Here is a 21,230-nt window from a genome sequence, read left to right as displayed (position 1 = left end):
GCTTTTTTTATTTTGTAGCACAGTCTGTTTTTGTTATTTGATACAGCTTTCTTGTGGCCCCAGTTGGGTTCCTGTTCCTCTTGGTTCCACTTCCCAAGTGCTTGAAAACAAAAACCTGTGACAACCACACCTAGTTTGTGACAGTCCTGCTATGTAGCTGTGTTGGCCTGGAGTTCACCATGTTGCCCAAACTGACCTCCCACTCATACTCCTTTTGCCTCTGCTAGATGTTCCAAAAGTACAATCAGTTGCCACTACATCTAGGTATGATAGCACATGTCTTTGATCCCAGCACTTGAGAGAGGCCAGCCTGGTGTATATAGTGATTTCCAGATCTGCCAGAGCAATGTAGAAAGATCTTATTTCAGCCAGGTGGTGGAGGCGCAAGCCTTTAATTCCAGCCCTTGGGAGGCAGAGGCAGGCGGATCTCTATGAATTTTAGGCCAGTCTGGTGTACAGAGTGAGTTCCAGGACAGGCACCAAAGCTATATTAACATTTATTTATTTATGCAGTATGTGTTTTGGTCAGAAAAGAACTTGTGGTTGTTATTTCTTCACTGTTCAGGGATCCAGTTCAGGCTTGGTGACAAGTTCCTTAACCTGCTGAGCTGTCTCTCTAGCCCTTTCTTTTACATTAGTAGTTGTCTGGGCTGAAAGGGCCTCCAAGACTAGTTTATCTTTGTCACATGATAAACCCAATATCTTGTGTGCATGTGATCTTGCTTGCCCAGTTATAACACTATGAAAAACATGTATTTTAGATTTGTTTTGCTTCTTTTCTCTCTGACAGTGTCTGTCTATGTAGCTTAAGGTGGCCTTGAACTTACCATCCTTTTGCCGAGTACTTTAAGTTAAAGGTATGTGCCACCAAGGCAGGCCACTTATCACAGTGCCTTGAATATAGTGTACATTTCACTTTTAGACTAACAGTGTGTTGTGTCTTCTTTCCTTCATGTAATATCATTGCTTTGAAAGATGTTTCAGAAAACTGATGACAGAGCTTAGATTAGACCATAAAAATGAGAAATAGATTTTAGGACTTCTTTTCCCCCAGGCAGGTCTCATGTAGCCCAGACTAACCTTGAACTCAACAATATAACCAGGGTTGAACTTGAGCTCCTAATCATCTAGTTGCCACCTCCCATGTGGATTACATGTGGTGCCACCATGCCTAGTTCTATGCCATAAAGGAAACTTTATACATGTTCGTTCTTAGATTGTGGGAACTATTATACTTCTTTTGGGTCTCTTCCTGGTTACCGTACTGTAGGTTCCACCCGAATCTGCGCTTCCCTCCTCCCTGCACGGATTGCGCGCCTTCCGTACCTCGCCACGAGCTTGGGGCAAGGGTCTAGGGGTTAAACAGAGACACACACAGAGAGAGAGAGAGAGAGAGAGATCTGGGTCATTTGCCAAAAGGTAAATGCCAAGTTTATTTAGTTTCCGCCAGGTTAAATACTCTTTTCCCCAGAGGAGCAAACTCTCTCCCAGCCAGGTGTGAGAAGACAGCGCGCCGCGGGACCAGCCTGGCGCCCCTGAGGAATTCCTCCGCAGGCAGGGGGTGCTAGCAAGAGCAAGGCGAAAGACAGTTAGGATAGGTTTAGGCGCTGTGGGAACCCTTCTTTGCAGGTGGGAAATTACCATATCAAAGATAAAACGAGACTAATCCACCGGGCTGGTAGCACAGGAGCTAGCAGGAAGCTTGGCTGGTAGGCGAAAAACAGTCCTAGCATCTTGCGTTTGTGCCTCAGGGAGCAGGGGAAAAGCCTGGGATATACAAAAAATAAAATAAAATAAAATAAAATAAAATAAAATAAAATAAAATAAAATAGGCCTTGTGTTTACAAAACCCTGCTGGAGGTATCAGTTGTGCTGCTGCTGCTTTTCCCCTCTTCTTCCTTTCTTTGGCTTTTTGAAACAGTTTCTAATTGTGTAGCCAGGGCTAGCCTAGAACTCTCTATGTATCCGAGGGTGGCCTTTCAGTCTTCCTCTAGGGTTCTGGTTGATGGGTTGTAGGCATGTGCCACCATGGCTGTTTTGTTTTGTTTTCTCTTTCTTGCCCAGTTATGACACTATGAAAAACATGTATTTTATATTTGTTTTACTTCTTCCCATTTCTTTTCCTTCTATTTAGATGAGCACATAGGCATCTTGTATTAATATATTGTACTTTCTTAAGATCCCGTAGTATCGGTAGACTCAGAATACTTTTTATTGTCTTTCCCCAGGTTGGATTTTGATGATGACGGAGAAGGGAACAGTAAATTTTTGAGGTAAGAGTTTTGATTTTTTTTTTAAATGCTTCTGATAAAGTGACCTCTGATGAGTGGGCTGGAGGGCTGGTTGGCTGGATCAGTGGGTAATGGTATTTCTACTGAGCCTGATGGTCTAAGTTTGATTTCCCAGAACTCACATTACCAAAGGGAAAAACTGACTGCTGCAAATTTGGGACAAGTACCTTTCACTCTGACAATAAATAAGTAAAGGTCATAAAATTACTTTAAATCGATGGACTGGGAATGTAGCTCGCAGGAGTGTTTGTCTCGCATCAAGGCTTTTGGTTCAGTCCTTAGTACCAAAAATGTTATTTAAGTATCTTTATACTTTTGGCTTATAATGTTTTTGTTTATTGTCCTAAAGAATATGCTTTATAGCCGGGTGGTGGTGGCGCACGCCTTTAATCCTAGCACTCGGGAGGCAGAGGCAGGCAGATCTGTGAGTTTGAGGCCAGCCTGGTCTACAAGGGCTAGTTCCAGGACAGGCTCCAAAGCTACAAGAAACCTTGTCTTCAAAAACAAACAAACAAACAAGAATATGCTTTATCCTAAAACTGTACATTTTCTTATATCATAGGACAATTTTAGGGATTCTATTATTTTTAGAGATAGCACATCAGAGAAGAGGGCACAGAAAATTTAGAAGACCATCCACAAACCAAGTCATGTGTTGATTCATGACTTAAAAGAATAGCAGGCTTGGAAGATAGCTCAGTGGTTAAGGGTTTGACTTTGCAAATCTTAGGGTAATAGTTCAGATCCCCAGAACCCATATAAATGTCAGGTGGGCATGGCACCATGCTTGTAATTCTAGCCTTGGAAGGTGGAGACAGGAGACCCCTAGAGCAAGCTAGCATGGAGAGTAGTTATCTGCAAGCTCTGGATTTGAGAAATCCAGTCTCACTGAATAAGGTGGGAGAGGGATAGAGAAGGATTCCTGACATTGACCTTGGGCTTTTCTGTCCATATATGCACCTACACATATGCGTGCTGAATTTATTATTTTATTCCCTTCACTTCCATGAGCCTTGCTTATGAGGAAATGATTCTGCCTCATTTAGTAAGATAGAAGAGAGATGAAGGATCATTCCCCACATCAACTTTGGGCCTCTTCATATACGCCCACACAGACCTTTGCCCATACACACACATATGTGCATATACACACAAATGGAAAATAAAAAGAATTAATTACTAGTTCTCCCAAGTCAGTGGGTTGACTGACTCTTGCTTGGATTCATCGTAAGACTGTGCTCAACCATCTGGTCTGTTGAAAGTTATACTCAACTAGCATAGTTGCACCTGTCTGTCTCTTTCTCCATTTTCCCCACAACTCCCTGTTCCTACCTCTTCCCACCCCCGTTTCCTCATCTTGAAACAGGGCAGTGTGTGGTGATGACTGTAATACAAAGGGCAAGTCTTAGTGTGCTTAATAAACCTCTGCTTCTGTGACTTACTAATGTTGGCCAGAGCAGCTTGCTTTGTTTTTTGTTTTGTTTTGTTTTGTTTTCAAGACAGGGTTTCTCTGTAGCTTTGGAGCCTGTCCTGGAACTAGCTCTTGTAGACCAGGAAGGCCTCGAACTCACAAAGATCCACCTGTCTCTGCCTCCCGAGTGCTGGGATTAAAGGCGTGTGCCACCACCGCCCAGCCAGAGCAGCTTGTATATGCATGCCCTACATCACTGTTGGAGAGGGCTACAAAAGGATGTGGATGTTGGAAAGTATAGTTTGATAATGTTCTACTTTGTCACACTCCAGTACCTGTTGACTCCTCTTTTAGGTAACAGGAATTGGAAGTTTTGTGTGTATATGTGTGTTGGGATTGGGTGGCAGGATCCAGGCCAGCCTCAAATTTGGAGCCTAAGAGTGTATGGTGGGTGATTTGAATGAGAAAGTTCCCTATAGGCTTGTATGTTTGAATACATGGGTCCCCAATTGGTGGACCTGTTTGGGAAGTGTCAGGTGTGACTTTGTTAGATGAGGTGTGTGTCAATGGGGCATTCTGTAAGGTTTAGAAAGACTTAGACCATCACCAGTGTACTCTCTCTGCCTCTTGTTTGTGGAACAAGATGTGAGATCTCAACTATTTGTGCCAGCGTACCTTTGCCTCCCCATCAGATGTTTCCAGGACTACCTACCCGGAGGAGGCACTGCCAACAGTGAGATGAGCCCTCATCAATTACTAAGAAAAAAATACCCTACAGGCTTGCTCATAGGCCATTTGATGGAGGCATTGTCTCATCTGTGATTCCCTTTCTCAGATATGTCTAAGTTTGTGTCAAGTTGACAAAACCCAATCAACACAGCAATTGAAAACAGCTCTTCTTGACACTTAGTGGATTTAATAAATGTGAAGAAGGGAAAAGATTTCACTTTCTGGCAGTAGACAGACTTCTTTATTGTTCTTTCTAGATTTTTGTATTTTTAGGTGTCTGGATATTTTACCTGCAAGTATTGTTGGGGTACCACATTCATATGGTGCTGGCAGAGGCCAGAAGAAGGCATTAGATCCTCTGGAATTAAAGTTACAGATGATTGTGAGCCACCATGTTGGTATTGTGGGGTATTCACCAGAGAAGATTGCTAAGACATGGATTTAGTCCAATAGAAAGTCTTTATTTGCTGACTAACAGCTACACTGGGTGTTTGGAATCCAAATGTATCATTGAACCTTTCTCAGGGTGAGATTTTTAGCACAAAAACCCTGTTCTGGCTTGGCATACTTAAATTAATAAGAACAGTTAGCCAGAAACAGGACTACAGACTTTCCAGAACTGTGGACTTGGATAGATTAGGCGTTTGTTTTAGTTTTGGCAGGTGATACTATCTTATAGGTGGAATTTTTCCATCCCACAGCTACTCTCAAATAATCACTCAGAAGTTTAATGTAAAGTATAAATGCTCTGCCAATAGCTGGGGCTTATTACTAACTAGCTCTTACATTTTAAGTTAACCCATATTCCCTTATTACTAACTAGCTCTTACATCTGAATCTGTCTTTATTGCGTGTCTGTAATCATTTTCTGACCAGGAGCACCTTTTTTTTTTTTTTTTTTTTTTTTTTTTTTTTTTTTTAAACGCTAAGTGGACGTGGCTTGGACTAAGACTGCATTGCCTTTTGGCTCTGCCTAGTCAAGCATGACAGAGGTGTGTTTACTGTCAGCTCTGCGAGCCATGCTCTCCACCCCAGCTCCAGGGTCCTAGCAGGTCCACTTCACCATCAACCTGTAGCACTCTGCTCACAAACCCCATTCAAATGCTCTGTAGCTGGACCTCCTGAAAGAGCCAGAACCTTTTGTGTCAGAGCCAACCAGGAAGCCCTCCCCTGAAAAAAGCTGCGCAGCCTTTGCTGCCAATGCTGAGTCAAGAAGACCTTTCTTAAAGGTCACTACCAGCAAACAGAGCTCATGGTGGGGAGGGTGGGGGGGGGTGGAACTGTGGCTCCCAAGAAACTGCACTTAACTCTGTTCTTTTGTATCTAGAATTCTTTCCCAAGCTCTCTCAGGTTTTATGTGGATGTAATTGCCCCACATTGGGCACCATTTTGTAGGTGGAGACTGCTTGTTTCCCAGCCGCCCAGACCCAAATCATAACACAGAAACAATTACAACACTGTCAACAAAGTCTGGTACATCACTTTGATACAGGACCAAGACCTTCCCCCCTCTGTATCCAGACTGAGCAAGGGATCCCTCCAAAGAGACCAGTTAAAGCCACATAAAACAAAACAAAACCTAGTAATTCACACTTGTCATCCCAGGACTTGAAGACAGAGGTAACAGAGTCTCTGTAAGTTCACAGTGAGTACCAGGCTAGCCAGAACTGGACACCTGAGACCCCATCTCAAACAAGACGAAACAGCAACAACAGCAGACTATCAGAAACAAACAAACAACAAACCCACATATATTCCCTACTTCAGAGCAGTTGTGAGACATCTCATGTTCTTGTCACATCGTCTTTTTGTGTCTGATAACTGAGAACCATGGCAGGTGATAGTCATTGGGTTTAAAGTTCTGTCAGTTGCTGTTAGTATCCGTTGCTTTGTGATGCTTGTTCATTGGCTTTTTCCCTATTGAATATTTTTACTTCTTTCTAGTTTTTATTTCAGAGTAGAATCGATGAGTGCAGTGGTTTGAATTAATCTTTCCCCTGCCCCCTCTCTTTTCAGATGTGATGATGAACAGATGTGTAATGACAAAGAGCGTTTTGCCAGGTAATGTACTAGAGTTTTTGTCCTAGTTATGGGATCAAGCCATCTAAATACTGGATTTAAACTTTATCTAGGTGAGAGTGGATTTCTCTGTTTAGTGTCTTTCCCTTTCTGAATAGTTTTGAAACAGCCTATAATTTATGTGTGTTCAGATGACATGACTTGAAACTAGTGATATATTTTTACATAGTGATTGTCTCATGTATACAAGTTACAATATTATGTTTACTATATCTATTACAGTACACAAATTATGGACTTCTTGTGTTGGTTGGTTTGTTTATTTTTGATACAGTATTTCTCTGTGTAGCTCTGCTGTCCTAGAACTCACTCTGTAGATCAGGCTGGCCTCGAGCTCTGAGATCCATCCTGCCTCTGCCTCCCAAGTACTGGGATTAAAAGTGCACCACCACCACATGGCTGGATATATTTATTATTATATTGGTACAAATAATGGAAGAATTTTTATAGAAAATGATTTTTACTCATTTAAATGATTTTTTCTAGATAATAAACTTAAAATGGTTTAAATAAGTGTTAGAAGATTATGAAATATACTTACTTTACTTTTTATTAAAGAGTAATATTTCTCAATCATGGTACTGGTTTTACTTTTAGAAAATTCTTGCTATGAGTTACTCTTCAAAAGGAGGTCATGGGGCTGGAGACACGGCTCTGTGGGTGAGAATGCCTGCGGTGTTTGCAGAGGACCTGAATTCTGTTTCCAGCATGAACATGGTGGCTCTTAACCACCTGTAACTCTAGCTCATGACATCCTTTTGGCTTCTGGGGACTTCCAGATGGACATGATCATACAAACATGCAGATGCGCACATATACACATAAATAAATACTTGGGGAGCCATGATGTCAGGTTCCAAGTATAAGCCTGTGCCCCTGGCCACTCTCCCCAGTACCCTTGACCCAGCAGAGTATGACATGTCCCAGGAGATCAGAAAAGTGCAGGTTGAGCACGATGTACCCTGACCTAAATAGAAGCATCTTCTTCAATACAATGACTCCAAATGCCGAATGCACATCAAAAATGTTATCTTGACTCACTGGACCTAAGCAAGATCAGCAAATGTCATCATAATTTTATAACACTCCTAGGAACTAACTTTGGGGAGCTGTGACAGCTTTTGGGCCCCTCATCTTCTGATAGTATTTTTTCAAAACAGACAGGGATAGAAAGGAAAGACTTAACCAGGAAAGAAAATTGGACAAACATTTAACTTCTCATATTAACTTTGGCAAGGATGACTTTTATTCTTGCATAAATAGGTCTTCTACTAATCACTGAAAATTAATAAATAAATACTTTAAGCTCAATCCCTAAGTCCAACTGTGAAAGGAAGGACTTACTTCAGAAAGTTACCCCCTTCCACACACACTGTGACACTCGGGTGCTTGTACTTACACACATGTACATCACATAGATGCACATAATGATCAGGAATAAAAATTTAGAAAATATTAAATTTTTGGCTGGGGAGATGGCTCAGGATCTAAAGTACTTATCCCCAGAACTCACATAAAATCTTGATGCAATATCCCAAGAGTCTGTAATCCTAGTGCATCATTTGGAGAGACAGAATAAGACGGGAGAATAGCAAGAAGCCCATGAATCAGCTAACTTGATGTGTGCAGAGTGAACAGTAGAGTCATCCTATCTCAGACCAGGTAGAAGGCATAGACCAACACCCAAGGCTGTCCTTTAACCTTCCCATGCACCACATACAGACCAGTTGTAACCACCTCAAAAATAAGTAATTTTATTTTTAAGTGTTATATTTATTTGAGTACTTTAAAAATGATTTATTTTTAATTATGCTTATATGTGTCTGTGTATGGGAATATACATGTGAGTTTTGGATGTCAAGAGAGGCTGGAAGAGCAGCAAGCACACTTCACCACCGAAGAGAGAAACCGAACATTGTTTCTCTAGCACAATGAATATTGATTTAAGATTTTATTACATTGATTGATTGATTAATTGACAGAGATTGACAGAGAAAGAGAGAGCGAGCTGCATTCCACATGTGGAACTTAGAGCACAACTTCTGGGGGTGGATTCTTGCCTTTAACCCACTGAGCTACCGTGCCAGCCCTTCTGTGAGTACTTATTAATAGTATTATTCATTGTTGACCCTGCCTGTCTGGGGTCCACTTTGAGGCCACTGATCTAGAGAACCGAGTAGCATCAGGCAGAGTAGTTTAAAACTCTTAGAAACAGGGGGCTGGAGAGATGGCTCAGTGGTTAAGAGCACGGGCTGTTCTTCCTGAGGTCCTGAGTTCAATTCCCAGCAACCACAAGGTGGCTCACTACCGTCTGAAATGAGATCTGGCACCCTCTTTTGGTGTGCGGGCATACATGGAGGCAGAATGTTGTATACATAATAAAAATGAATAAAAACCTTTAAAAAATTAAAAAAAACAAAACTCTTAGAAACAGTGTTCTTAGTGTATAGGACTGGTTGAAGAGAACAGGTCGGTAGGTAAATAGTAGGTAGGAAGAAGGAGGGAGGTAGACAGAAGCTGCTGAACTATTAATAGGACAGCTATGAAATCATGAGTTCTTGGGCACAGAAAAGTGGCCTTGGTACTAGGTAAAGGGTTTATTAAAAATCTCTTGAAATAAATGAAATCTTAAGGATGCAAATGATCTCCAAAGTGAAAAGTTATTGATTTTTGTGGTGATGATCTTTCAGATTCTATTAAAAAGTCAAGCCATAAAACTGGATATGGCCGGGCAGTGGTGGCACATGCCTTTAATCCCAGTACCCAGGAGGCGGAGGCAGGTGGATTTCTGATTTCAAGGCCAGCCTGGTCTACAGAGCGAGTTCCAGGACAGCTAGGGCTGTTATACATAGAAAGCCTGACTCAAACAAAACAAAACAAAACAAAACAAAACTGGATGTGGTTAGACACTTGTAATCTCCGTGCTCTAGAGGCGGAGGCAAACTATCAGAAGTCTGTGTTAGGGTCTGGAGAGATGGCTCAACAGTTAAGAGCACTGGCTGCTCCTGCAGATGACAGGGATTCGATTCCCAGCACTCACATGGTGGTTCGCAATCATCTATGAGTCCAATTCAAGGGGATCTAACACCCTCCTCTGGACTTGCATGCCCAGGCCCTCTTCTGGGCCTTGAATGCATGTGGTGCACATGCATACATAACAAGCAAAACATATAGAAAAATAAAAACAGATACTCCTTTTTTTAAAAAAAAGTTATTTGGCAGCCAGGCACTGGTAGCACATGCCTTTAATACCAGCACACAGGTGTAACTTTAAGGCTATCCTGGACTAAAGAGCAAGTTCCAGATCATTAAGACATGTAGTATAGGTTCACAATCTCTTGATTGAAATTCTAGAAATCCATAAAAACACAGCCTGGAGTATTTTAATCTACCTATTTCCTGTTCTGTTCAGAAATACTGGAGTAGACAAGATATGGCTACTAAGAGGAATTTTAAAACAAAAATTCATTTCTTTTGGGGCTGGAGAGATGGCTCAGAGGTTAAGAGCATTGCCTGCTCTTCCAGAGGTCCTGAGTTCAATTCTCAGCAACCACATGGTGGCTCACAACCATCTGTAATGAGGTCTGGTGCCCTCTTTTGGCCTGCAGGCATACACACAGAATATTGTATACATAATACATGAATAAATATTTTTAAAAATTCATTTCTTTCTTTTTTAAATTGGTTTTTCAAGACAGGGTTTCTATGTGTAGCCCTGGAATTCTCTCTGTAGACAAGGCTGGTCTCAAACTCAGAACTCAGAAATCTGCCTACTTCTGCCTCCTGGGTGCTGGTATTAAAGGCATGTGCCACCACCGTCAGGCTAAGGAGGCTCTTCTAAATCATTTTAAAACATGGCCTATTAATATTTTGTCTTTAAACATTAGTTGATTATGCATATGTTTGTGTCTGTCTGCATGTTGTGATTATGAGGGCATGTGCCCTTGGAAGCCATAGGGTTTCCCAGAGTTTGATTTATAGGCAGTTGTGAGCTGTTCAACATAGGTGCTGGGAACCAAACCCAAATTCTCTTCCAGAACAGTGTGTGCTCTTAATCTCTGAGCAGTATCTCTAGTCTCTTTTTTTGAGCTAAGATTTCACCATTCCTGATTTTCTGGAACCTTCAGACATTATTTTGCCTTTGTGTTCCAAGTACTGGCATTAAAGGTGAACACCACCACAGTCAGCTCTTCTTTTTCTACTTCCATTTGTGAGTAAGCATACGTGCGTGTAGAGTCCGGAGGGGCAGCTGTAGGTGGCATTCGTCAGGAGCCACCACCTTTCTCTGTCTTGGGATGCACCAAGTCGGCTAGGCTGCTGTTAGTAAGCTCCTGGGATCCACCTATCTCTGCTTTTCCAGTGCCAAAGTTCCAAGGATTTTACCTTTCCATTTTATTAGAATTTTTCCATATAGTCCTAAAACATAACAATAATAATGCTCATTATTATTAATATTAAACTCAAGTTTTGCTCTTTTGCAAATTCCTAGGCACAAGCAGTTCTCCTGTTTCATCACCCCTAGTAGCTGAGACTATAAGGCCCCTGCCTCCTGCTGTGTCCATCCTAAGGCAGAGTCTTAACTTATTTTATTTACATGACTGGTTTTATTGTCTTTGTTTATATGAGATAATCTCTGACCTGTTGCTCAGTTTTCATGTTCATATGTGTTCTAACATTGAGATACATACTCCTGTCATCTTAAATTTTTTTCTTTAAATTCACTTATCTGTATTTCTCTTGACTGCATGTGCATGCCTGGTGTCCATAGAGGACAGAAGATAGCGTCAGATCTTCTAGAACTGAAGCGAGAGACTGTTATGAACTGCCTTGTGTTTGCTGGAAATTGAACCCAGTTCCTCTGCAGGAGCAGCCAGTGTTCTTAACTACCGACTGTCTCTCCAGCCCCATTGTTGTCATTTTTAAATAGCTAAACTTTTTTGATCTGTTAATATATTTTACTTAGAAAATTTGTTTGAGGCTTATCTCTCTTAAAGTAAGTACTGATTGAGTAAATTAGCTAATACCTTGTTTTTTAGTTGCTACGCCACACCTTTTTGGGGGGTGAGGATTTTGAGATGATCTTTGTACATAGCCATGGTTATCCTGGAACTCACTATGTAGACCAGGCTGGTCTTGAGCACCTCAAGTGCTGAAATTAAAGACATGTACCACCACACCCAGTCTCTGCCACCTGCCACCCATTCTTAACAGTATCTTGGTTTCTGGAAGAATTTAGTGATAACTTTTGTCTTTCTCCAAGGGAGAAGGAATTGATGTTGATTAAACTACAGAAAAAGTGCTAAGGTGACCAAACAGAGTTGATTAGATTAGGAGTATGTCAATAATAGAGAAGATGATGCAACAAGATATGCTCTTAGTTTAAGTTATAAATTCATGAGTAACATCTGGTCATCGTTCAGCTAAATGGCTCAGCATATAACTCATACCACCAAGCCTGAGGACCCAAGTTCTAGCCCCCAAATCTCATGATGAAAGGAGAGAACAGACCCACAAATTGCCCTCTAATGTCTGCATATACTCTTGACGTGCATATGCACACACACAGATACACTAAACATACACTGGGAAAAACAAATCTGGTCATCATTTTTTATATGAGTATGTGTGCATGTTTATGTTAGGGAATTATATTTCTGGTCAGTTGTTTGAAACTGCTTAATTTAGTCACTATAGAATATTGTGTGTGATGGGGGGGTGGAATTGGAAACTTTTATAATTTAATAAAATTTACTAAAAAAAAAAAAAAAAGAATATTGTGTGTGAGTATGATTTTCTTCCCAGGTTGACAGCAGCTTATAAGGATGATCATCCTGTGCTCCCTGACTGGCTCCTCTTCAAACTCTTTGTCTTTGGTCTCTAGAAAGATGGTCTGACAAAATATTTTTCTGAGTTGAGATCATGTTAGTTCCTGATTGGCCTTGCCTTTTGACTTATAATTTACTTTTTTAGAAAATGGTTCTGTTGATTATAATCAAGGTTCCTGCTTGTATCTCCTTTTCCTTCCTTTTCTCTGTATCCATTTGATTTCTTTTTTTCCCATTTGCATCTCATTTTTCTCCTCCTTTCATCCACCCTTTCTCTCTTCTCTCCTTTCTTCGTTTTTATTTTAATTTTCGCTTAGTTCACCAATTCTGTTTTTAGGTCGGATGATGAGCAGAGCTCTGCGGATAAGGAGAGGCTGGCCAGGTAGGAACTGTGTGTTAGCATGAAGCAGATGCTGCTGTTCTTCTTACCTTTGTCTCACCCATCATTTCTTCCCCTTTCTGTATTTTCTCTTATCTGTGGCAAAAAAAAAAAAAGGACCCAATTTTTAACAAGTTTGGGTGTAACAGGAACTTCGGCTGCCCCTTCAGAAAGTTGTTAAGCCAGGCAGTGGTGGCAGACTCTCTAATCCCAGCTGTGGTGAAGCAGAGGCAGGTGGATTCTGTGAGTTTGAGACCAGCCTGGTCTACAGAGTGAGTTCTAAGACGGAGTAACTCTGTCTTGAAAAACTTAAAAACAAACTAAAAAGAACAAAGAGAAGAAATTGCTGTATTCTTTATCTTAAATTTTTATTTTCTCTATTACTAAAATCACAAAATGAAAAGGATTTAGAAATAATGTGGTGGGGGCTGGAGAGATGACTCAAAGTTTAAGAGCAAGCACTGGCTGCTCTTCCAGAGGTCCTGAGTTCAGTTGCCAGCAACCACATGGTGGCTCACAACCACCTATTATGAGATCTGGTGCCCTCTTCTGGCATGCAGGTATACATGGAAACAAAACATTATACAATTATGTATATTGTATACATAATAAATAAATCTTTAAAAATAGAATACCTCTAATTGCCATAATTCCCAATATTTAGGACATAGCACTTACTCTGCACTTCCCTATGTAGACTCACAGACTAGATTACTCTGTCAGTAGAACTGATTGAATCCTTGCCATTTCTGAGGAAAGTTTTTAGCTACCTTAGTATGACTGTTTAAAAGATGGATTTTTCTAGGCTGGAGTGATAGCTTGGTCTGTAAAGCATGCTGTGCAAGCATGAGTTTTATCCTCAGAACCCATTAAAAAGGAGGGTGTGGGTTTATAACTCTGCATATGTGTGTGATTCTAGCACAATAGGGAAGTAGCAGCAAGTAAATCTCTCAAGTCACCAGGCAGCTATGCTAGCTTAGTAGTCAAACCCGAGTCCCACTGAGAGATGCGGTCTCAGAAAACAAGGTGGGAGGCGGGTGTCTTAAGAACTAACACCTGTGTGGTGGCACACACCTTTATTCCCAGCACTCAGGAGGCAGAGGTAGGCAAATCTCTGTGAGTTCAAGGCCAGCCTGTTCTACAAAGCGAGTTCCAGGACAACCAAGATACACAGAGAAACCCTGTCTTGGAAAACCAAAAATAAAAAAAAAAGTAACACCTGAGATTTACCTTTTTTCACATACATGCACGTAAGTGCTCACATATGTTCCTGCAGTGTGCATATGTGCACACATTACTTTTCTGGACGTCAGACTCAAATTTGTCAGATACAAAGAAAATGGGTACTTCAAAATTGAGAGTAGATTTTTTTCTATGTCCCAGGCAAGGCAACTAAATATGAACCTATGTAGTGGGACCTTTTAATGTTTTGGAAAGAGACTTTACAATCAGCCCATCTTCCTCTTTCAAGACAGGGTCTCATGTACCTATGCTGGCCTTAAAACTCATGGTTCTCCTGCTTCTGCCTTCCAATTACTAGGATTCCAGGTATGTACCATCATGTCCAGATAAATAATCTCTACAGTCAGATTTTCCTTTGAGGGAGTACTAGGGGTTGGAGTTAGCTTTGTGTGCTATGGATGAACACTGCACCCCTCCCTATGTTAGTTCTCTTTAGTTAGTTCTACTGACATGATAGAGAAATACTGCTTTACACCCAAACCTTTCTGGTCTGCTCTTTGAGTTGGCATGCCATACCAGTAACTGGATTATTAATACAAATATTTTTACTATTTTCCCCCTGTATTACTTTTTCAAGCTGGGCCACAAATTCATTCTGGGGCTATTTCAACCCATGCCTACTACTGCTAATGCTTCCACCCTTCAGAGACCTGACTCAGCATGATAGTTGTGAAGAGAGCATTGCACGGAGGAGGAGGAAAGCTTTGGGAAGCCTTTAATTCTTTGGCTTTATTTGTCTCATTTTATAAGAAGTACATTTGGGTTAGATTAGTGTGAGGGTTTTTGTTGTTTTTTTGGTTTGTTTGGTCTCTCTTTCTCTCTCCACCCCCAGCATTCTCCCCCATCTATCTCCCCCTCTCTCCCCCCTCTACAGAATAAATCCATAAGTGGTAAAAGAAGTACATAAAGATGGTAAAGCCAAGTTGCTCAGCCAGGAGCCGAAACGCAGCCTGTTCGGTTTTCTCTTTGAGGTTTTCTCTTCCATCATCATGGAAGCCCCTGAGCTAACTTTCTGGAATTCCTGATTGTCAACTAACTCTTAGCTTGTTCCTCTTAACAGTCACATTGTAATTCTGCCTCAGTTGAAGATCTTTGTTATCTTGGTTGAAATCTTTGTTACCCGGGTGAAATCCAAGTTCTCTTTCCATGCTTTCAATTCTACATCTCCCTACTCTACTCCTAGTCCCTGCATACATTGTGCCCTGTCTGCTGACCCACATGATAACTTTGTACTCTACAGTTCAGTGCACTGCCAAACCCAGATATGAAGGTAGGACTGTTGTGCGTTAGCGTAACAAATAAAATTCCAGAATCTCCCAGTTCTGCATTTTAATGTCATAAGAAACTCACAACAAAGCAGCATTTAGTATACTAAGAGAACTTATGCTATCATGTTTTCTTTTTTCTTCCTTTTTCTCTTTTTGGGACAAGGTCTCACTTTGTAGCACTGGCTGTCATGGAGCTCACAGAGATCCTTCTGCCTCTACCTCTTGAGTACTGGGATTAAAGACGGATACCACCATATTTGGCTTCTCTTTCCCCTTTCCCTCTCCCTCTTCCTTTCTGTCTTCTTCTTTTTCTTTTTTTTCTTTTCTTTCCTTTTCTTTTCTTTTTTTAGGACAGTTTTATGTATTCTAGGCTGGCCATGGGCTTGAAATGTAGCCACGAATGAACTTAAACTTTTGATCCACTCAAATGCTGGGATTATAGGTTTATACAGTTAACACCTGTTTTATGGGCTGCTGGAGATCAAGCCCAGAGCTTTGTGCATGCTAGACAAGCACTCAACTAGCTGAAGTAAATTTCCAATCTGAGGTGGTGGTTGCTGCTGCTTTTTGTTCTCCTCCTTTAAAGGGGGCGGGGAGCAGGGGTAGTTTTGAGACCAATATTGCTATGTAGCCCAGGCTGGTCTTAAACTCACTTTGAAGTTCATGATGATTCTCTTGTCTTAGTCTCACAGTTGCTGGGATTATAGACAGGCATGTGCCACCATGCCTGGCCTCATTTGGTTCTTTTAGAACAGGCTATCACTATGTAGTTTAAGTTCCCCTGGATCTTACTGTATAGCTCAAACTGGCCTCAGACTTCAAATTCTTGTGCTGGAGTTATAAGCACATGCTATTCATGTTTGGCCTCTGTACTATTATTTCTTTCATCAGCTATTGATCTACTTAAACAATTAGCAAAAGTCGGTCATTTTCTAGTCTTCAGGTGTTTTAATTAGTAACCATGCAGTCAGTGAAGCTGAGATTTGCTCCCTTAGGAACTTAAGTAAATGAAATCAACATTTTAAAAAAACTATTATTTCTATTGTTGGTTTGTTGTTTGAGACAGCTTTTCTCTGTGTAACTCTGGCTGTCCTGGAACTCACTCTGTAAACCATTCTGGCCTTGAACTCAAGAGATCTCCCTGTCTTTGCCTCCTGAGTTCTGGGATTAAAGGCATGTGCCACCATGCCCATCTTTAACTGTTATTTTTAAGACATTTCTTTACTCTGAAGAAATAATAATCTAGAGGAAGTGGTTTCCTGGAGAGGCATTATATCCTTGTTCTTTGTCTAGACTTCCTTAGTTTGTTTCATGCTTACTCTGCATGAGGTTGACCTGCTTGACTTCTGAGACTTGAACTTCATTAAAACCTAAGTACTACATCTTTCAGCAGTTGACCTGGTACCCGTATCACTCTCCTGATACCAGAGGACCAGACATGATCACCTAGAATGGAGCTTCTCTCTCTTTCTCCATGCAGGGAAAATCATAGTGAAATAGAGCGGCGGCGACGGAACAAGATGACAGCTTACATCACAGAACTGTCAGACATGGTACCTACCTGTAGCGCCCTGGCTCGAAAACCAGACAAGCTAACCATCTTACGAATGGCTGTTTCTCACATGAAGTCCTTGAGGGGAACTGGCAACACATCCACTGATGGCTCCTACAAGCCATCTTTCCTCACTGATCAGGTCTCTGGAACTTAAAGTGACCATGAGTATATATGTTGAAAACTTTAGGCTAATTTCGTGAGTCTTTTTTTGTTTTTGTTTTTGAGGTCAGGTCTCATGTGGCCTCCAACTATACTGTCATCAGTGACATTGGGCTGATCTCCTGCCTCCACCATCCATGTGCCACCATGACCAGCTTCAGAAGTTTGCTCAGGAAACATCAGACCACATGGAAAAATGAATTTCAGAGCCAGGCAGTGGTGGTGCACGCCTTTAATTCTAGCACTCAGGAGGCACAGACAGGCAGATCCCTATGAGTTCGAGGCCCGCCTGGTCTGCAGCACTAGTTCCAGGACAGCAGACTTGAAACTCCCCCCACCGCCGCCAAAAAAAAAGAAAAAGAATTTCGGTCCTTGGGCATAACTAAGTATTGGGGTAGTGAGAAGTAGACAAGAGTTGTGAGCACTATTTCGCTGTAGATTGTAGGTGTTTTAGAACTTGACTCATAAATACAGCCTGTGAAGTGGAAGGAGGCTAACTGCCAGAGAGAGGACCATGTTCATGGATCCAGGATTCCTTAGGTTTAGGATTCTAGAAGATGGAAGAATTCTGTCTCACCCCTGAAGCAACTTCTAGTCTAACAGGCAGTCCCTGTTGCTCCGTGATACATTCTGTTAAATTTGGTATACACGTGAAAGCAGATGGCGGAAATACTTCCCGTCATTCAGGAACTCCATGTAAGAACTATGGCTGTAGCTCGTTGGTAGAGAGCACTAACCTCCTGTGCTGGAGACCTTCGGTTCAATCTCTGCTACTGCCAGAAGAAAGACCTAAATTTGAACATAATACATATGTGAGTGGTAAAAATTATAAATGAAAAATGATGGAAAGAGGCATATGGAGAGCCGGATGGCTTTTTTGTTAATATTTTATGTGTGGTAAATGTAAAGGTGGGATGTCTGAACTTATTTAGTCTCTCTAACCTTGAATGAAAGTGACTGTGGAAGACAAGTTACATTTTAACTAGAAATCCAGGACACGCCTTCAATCTCAGCACTAAGGAAGCCAAGGCCAGCCTGGTTTACATAGAGAATTCTAGGTCAGCCTGAGAAAAATATAAACATTCTTTTTCAAAAAAATAAAAAAAGATATATGATCGTTCATAACAAGAAAGCACAAAACACTGAGTTTGGTCCCTAACCATACACAACTAGACATGGTAGCTCGTAACCTGTGATTTCAGCACTAGGGTAGGAGTAAGAAGTTGAAGTCATCCTCCTAAGGGCCAGCCTTGTATACATAATACCTTATCTAATTTAAATATATGTACACATGCAGTGTGTGATTACTGTGACCGTGCCTTTTTAAAAAAGCCAGTTATTAGCTATATGTGTTAGTTCTAATTCCAGTACGTGAGAGGCTGAAGCTAGAGGATCGCCATGAGTCCAAGGCCAGAAGACCCCTGCCCCTCTCCAAAAACTTTATCATTGTAAGCCTTTTTATTCTCCCTTGAGTCTTAAGAAAAAGAGGTAGCTAGCATCTTAGAGAAATAGAATAAATATTTATTGTAAAAAACTTTGCCAGTGGATATTTAGGATGGGAACCCATGGCTTGGCTGAGGTGTGAACCTGAAATTCCTAATGGAGCAATGTGTATGTACCAAAGAGTCTTCCTGTTTCTCATGACTAGAAATATATGGTTTTTCAGAGTTCACTGTTGACTTGACTTATTTTCTTGATCAGGAACTGAAACATTTGATCTTGGAGGCAGCGGACGGCTTTCTGTTTATCGTCTCCTGTGAGACTGGCCGGGTGGTTTATGTCTCTGATTCAGTGACTCCTGTTTTGAATCAGCCACAGTCTGAATGGTTTGGGAGCACACTCTATGATCAGGTGCACCCAGACGATGTGGATAAACTCCGAGAGCAGCTTTCTACTTCAGAAAATGCCCTGACAGGTGAGATTTGGGTGGATCGCAAATGAGTGGGGAAAAGTCTTTATTTTGCTGAGGCATTAGAGATATTTAAGCCCTTATATTGGTTTGTTGAATCTGGCAGAACTTATAAAAATTTTCCCTTAATGATAATTCTTAAATTTTATTCACATGCAGAATATCTACTCTGTGGCTTATTCTTAGAAAATGTTTCATAAGTGGTTGTGTTCTTAAGTTGTTTTGTGTCCTAATTATACTGTTAAAAAAAAAACAGGGAAATTAAAATGTTGCAATAGTTTCCTTCCCCTGTCTCTGCGTAATAAAAGAACTCTCTATGCTTGTATTTCATTTATTATCTGCCATTTTTTTCATACCAACTTGTGCTTGACTTAGTGCTAGGTTCTATGATAATAGATTCTAATATTATAGGAGAGTGGTTATTCATTGGTGTATACAGTACTTGGTTGTTACCATTGTGTTCTACTTTGTCATTCTTCCTCCACCCATTTAAATGAGATTCAGTCGCCTGCCAGCATTTGGGTAGAGGAATAAATGTTGTTTGTTCTGGGCAACTGCATAGGAAGTTATAAAATGGAAACAAATAACTGGTAGTTAAAATGAATGAAATTCTAATATCTCTGCAGTGAACATGTTTGTATTAATTTTGTTGTTTAGTTTTTTTTCTTCTTTTGTGATTTTTGTACATTTTACTTCTCTAGCTGTTTCCCCAGAGGTTACTGCTGTTTTCTTTAATAAATAAAGGAGAGAAACAGTTTTGTTTTCAGACAGATGTTTCTTAGCATGTAAAATTACTTGTTTTTAAACAAGGCACTGCACCCCCCAAGCTTGAAGATAATTAGTAAATGGGCTGGGTGGCTTGTCATGTGAGCTCAGCAATCTACGCTTAGTCTGCAGAGCCTGGGTGAAGGTGGAGGGGAGAGCAACTCCACAAAGCTGTCCTGACCTCCATGTATATGAAAAGACTCATGCACGCAGCAACAAAAATACTGAAGTTCTGTGAAAAAAAAAATCAAGCATAAGAATACACCTTGCTTGGCCAAAGCAGTGGTGTCACACACGTTAATGCCAGTACTTGGGAGGCAGAGGCAGGCGGATCTCAGGGTTTGAGGCCATCCTGGTCTACAGTAATGAGTTCCAGCAAAGCCAGGGCTACACAGAAAGCCCTGTTTCCTAAAACCAAAAGAGAGAGCGAGATAGGCAGAGAGACACGCGCGTTGCCTCTTGCTTCCTCCAGTATTGGAATGGAAATTCCTGCCTTGCTCAGAGACATTTTCAGTGCTGTCTTAGAACTTATAGTGAGAGTCCTAGATGAGATTGGAGTAGTTATGGCTTTAAAAAAGAAAAGCATCTCTATCATAAACAAGAAGACTAAGGGCAGAGAAGGGCACTTCCTTTTGCCTCCTGTATCTCCTCCTTTTCCCATCACAAGAATTAACTTGAGAGATGACTCAGAGGTTAAGAGCATTGACTGCTTTTCCAGAGGTCCTGAGTTCAGTTCCCAGCAACCACATGGTGGCTCACAGCCATCTATAATGAGATCTGGTGCCTTCTTCTGGCATGCAAGCATACATGGAAGGAATGTTGTATACATAATAAATAAGCAAAATCTTTAAAAAGAATTAACTTGAGATTGCTCTCCACATCCTTCTCCAGGGCGAATCCTGGATCTGAAGACTGGAACAGTGAAAAAGGAAGGCCAGCAGTCTTCCATGAGGATGTGTATGGGCTCCAGGAGATCGTTTATTTGTCGGATGAGGTGAGTGTAACGTTTGGGATTGTGTTGCGGTAGGAATAATGAGCAACTGGGGCTTGCATTTCTGTTGAAAGCATAACATTGAATTTCTAGACCTACGTTCCTGGTCACAGTGGGTTACATTTAATTCTCAAGAACCTGATGTTTTATCATAGTTCTAAATAGTCCTCAGAGAAACAACACTTCATGTGGCATAGTTGATAGGTCCTGTGTTTCTCCTTAGTTCTGTATTCTTACTTTATTTTCACAGCTGTGTGATGCAGGAAAAAGACTCACACACAAAATAAAAATAAGCCTTTAAAAAAACTGGATCGAGGGGGGCTGGAGAGATGGCTCAGAGGTTCAGAGCATTGCCTGCTCTTCCAAAGGTCCTGAGTTCAATTCCCAGCAACCACATGATGGCTCACAACCATCTGTAATGAGGTCTGGTGCCCTCTTCTGGCCTGCAGGCATATATGCAGAAAAAATATTGTATACATAATAAGTAAATATTAAAAAAAACAACTGGATCGAGAATCTGAGGAGATAGTTCAGTACTAAGTGCTTTCTGTACATACATGAGGAACTGAATTTAATCCCCAAAACCCACAGAGAAAGCTGGACATGGTCACTCTGCTCATCCCATTT

At 41.1% G+C, this 21,230-nt stretch overlaps 1 protein-coding gene and 1 pseudogene across 3 annotated transcripts in view; both read left to right on the top strand.

Moving 5' to 3' along the window:
• The window catches only part of Arnt (aryl hydrocarbon receptor nuclear translocator), a 68,249-nt gene that overhangs the window by 20,544 nt on the left and 26,475 nt on the right, over positions 1–21,230 (top strand). For 2 of the 3 annotated variants that reach the window (XM_048427984.3, XM_048427989.3), the window contains exons 3-8: positions 2,229–2,273; positions 6,448–6,492; positions 12,673–12,717; positions 16,705–16,918; positions 18,640–18,853; positions 20,504–20,606. In XM_048427984.3, the coding sequence (XP_048283941.1) occupies positions 2,229–2,273; positions 6,448–6,492; positions 12,673–12,717; positions 16,705–16,918; positions 18,640–18,853; positions 20,504–20,606 (666 nt within the window). The remainder of the gene's footprint in view (positions 1–2,228; positions 2,274–6,447; positions 6,493–12,672; positions 12,718–16,704; positions 16,919–18,639; positions 18,854–20,503; positions 20,607–21,230) is intronic. The other variant, XM_048427990.3, reaches the window with a different exon arrangement.
• On the top strand, positions 6,503–12,658 carry LOC125396138 (NADH dehydrogenase [ubiquinone] 1 beta subcomplex subunit 4 pseudogene; annotated as a pseudogene).

Source organism: Myodes glareolus, chromosome 17 (assembly GCF_982192425.1).
Source record: "Myodes glareolus chromosome 17, mMyoGla1.1, whole genome shotgun sequence".
NCBI classification, from domain to species: domain Eukaryota; kingdom Metazoa; phylum Chordata; class Mammalia; order Rodentia; family Cricetidae; genus Myodes; species Myodes glareolus.
The sequence above is the reverse complement of the archived record's forward strand: the minus strand, read 5'-3'. Positions and strand labels throughout refer to the sequence as shown.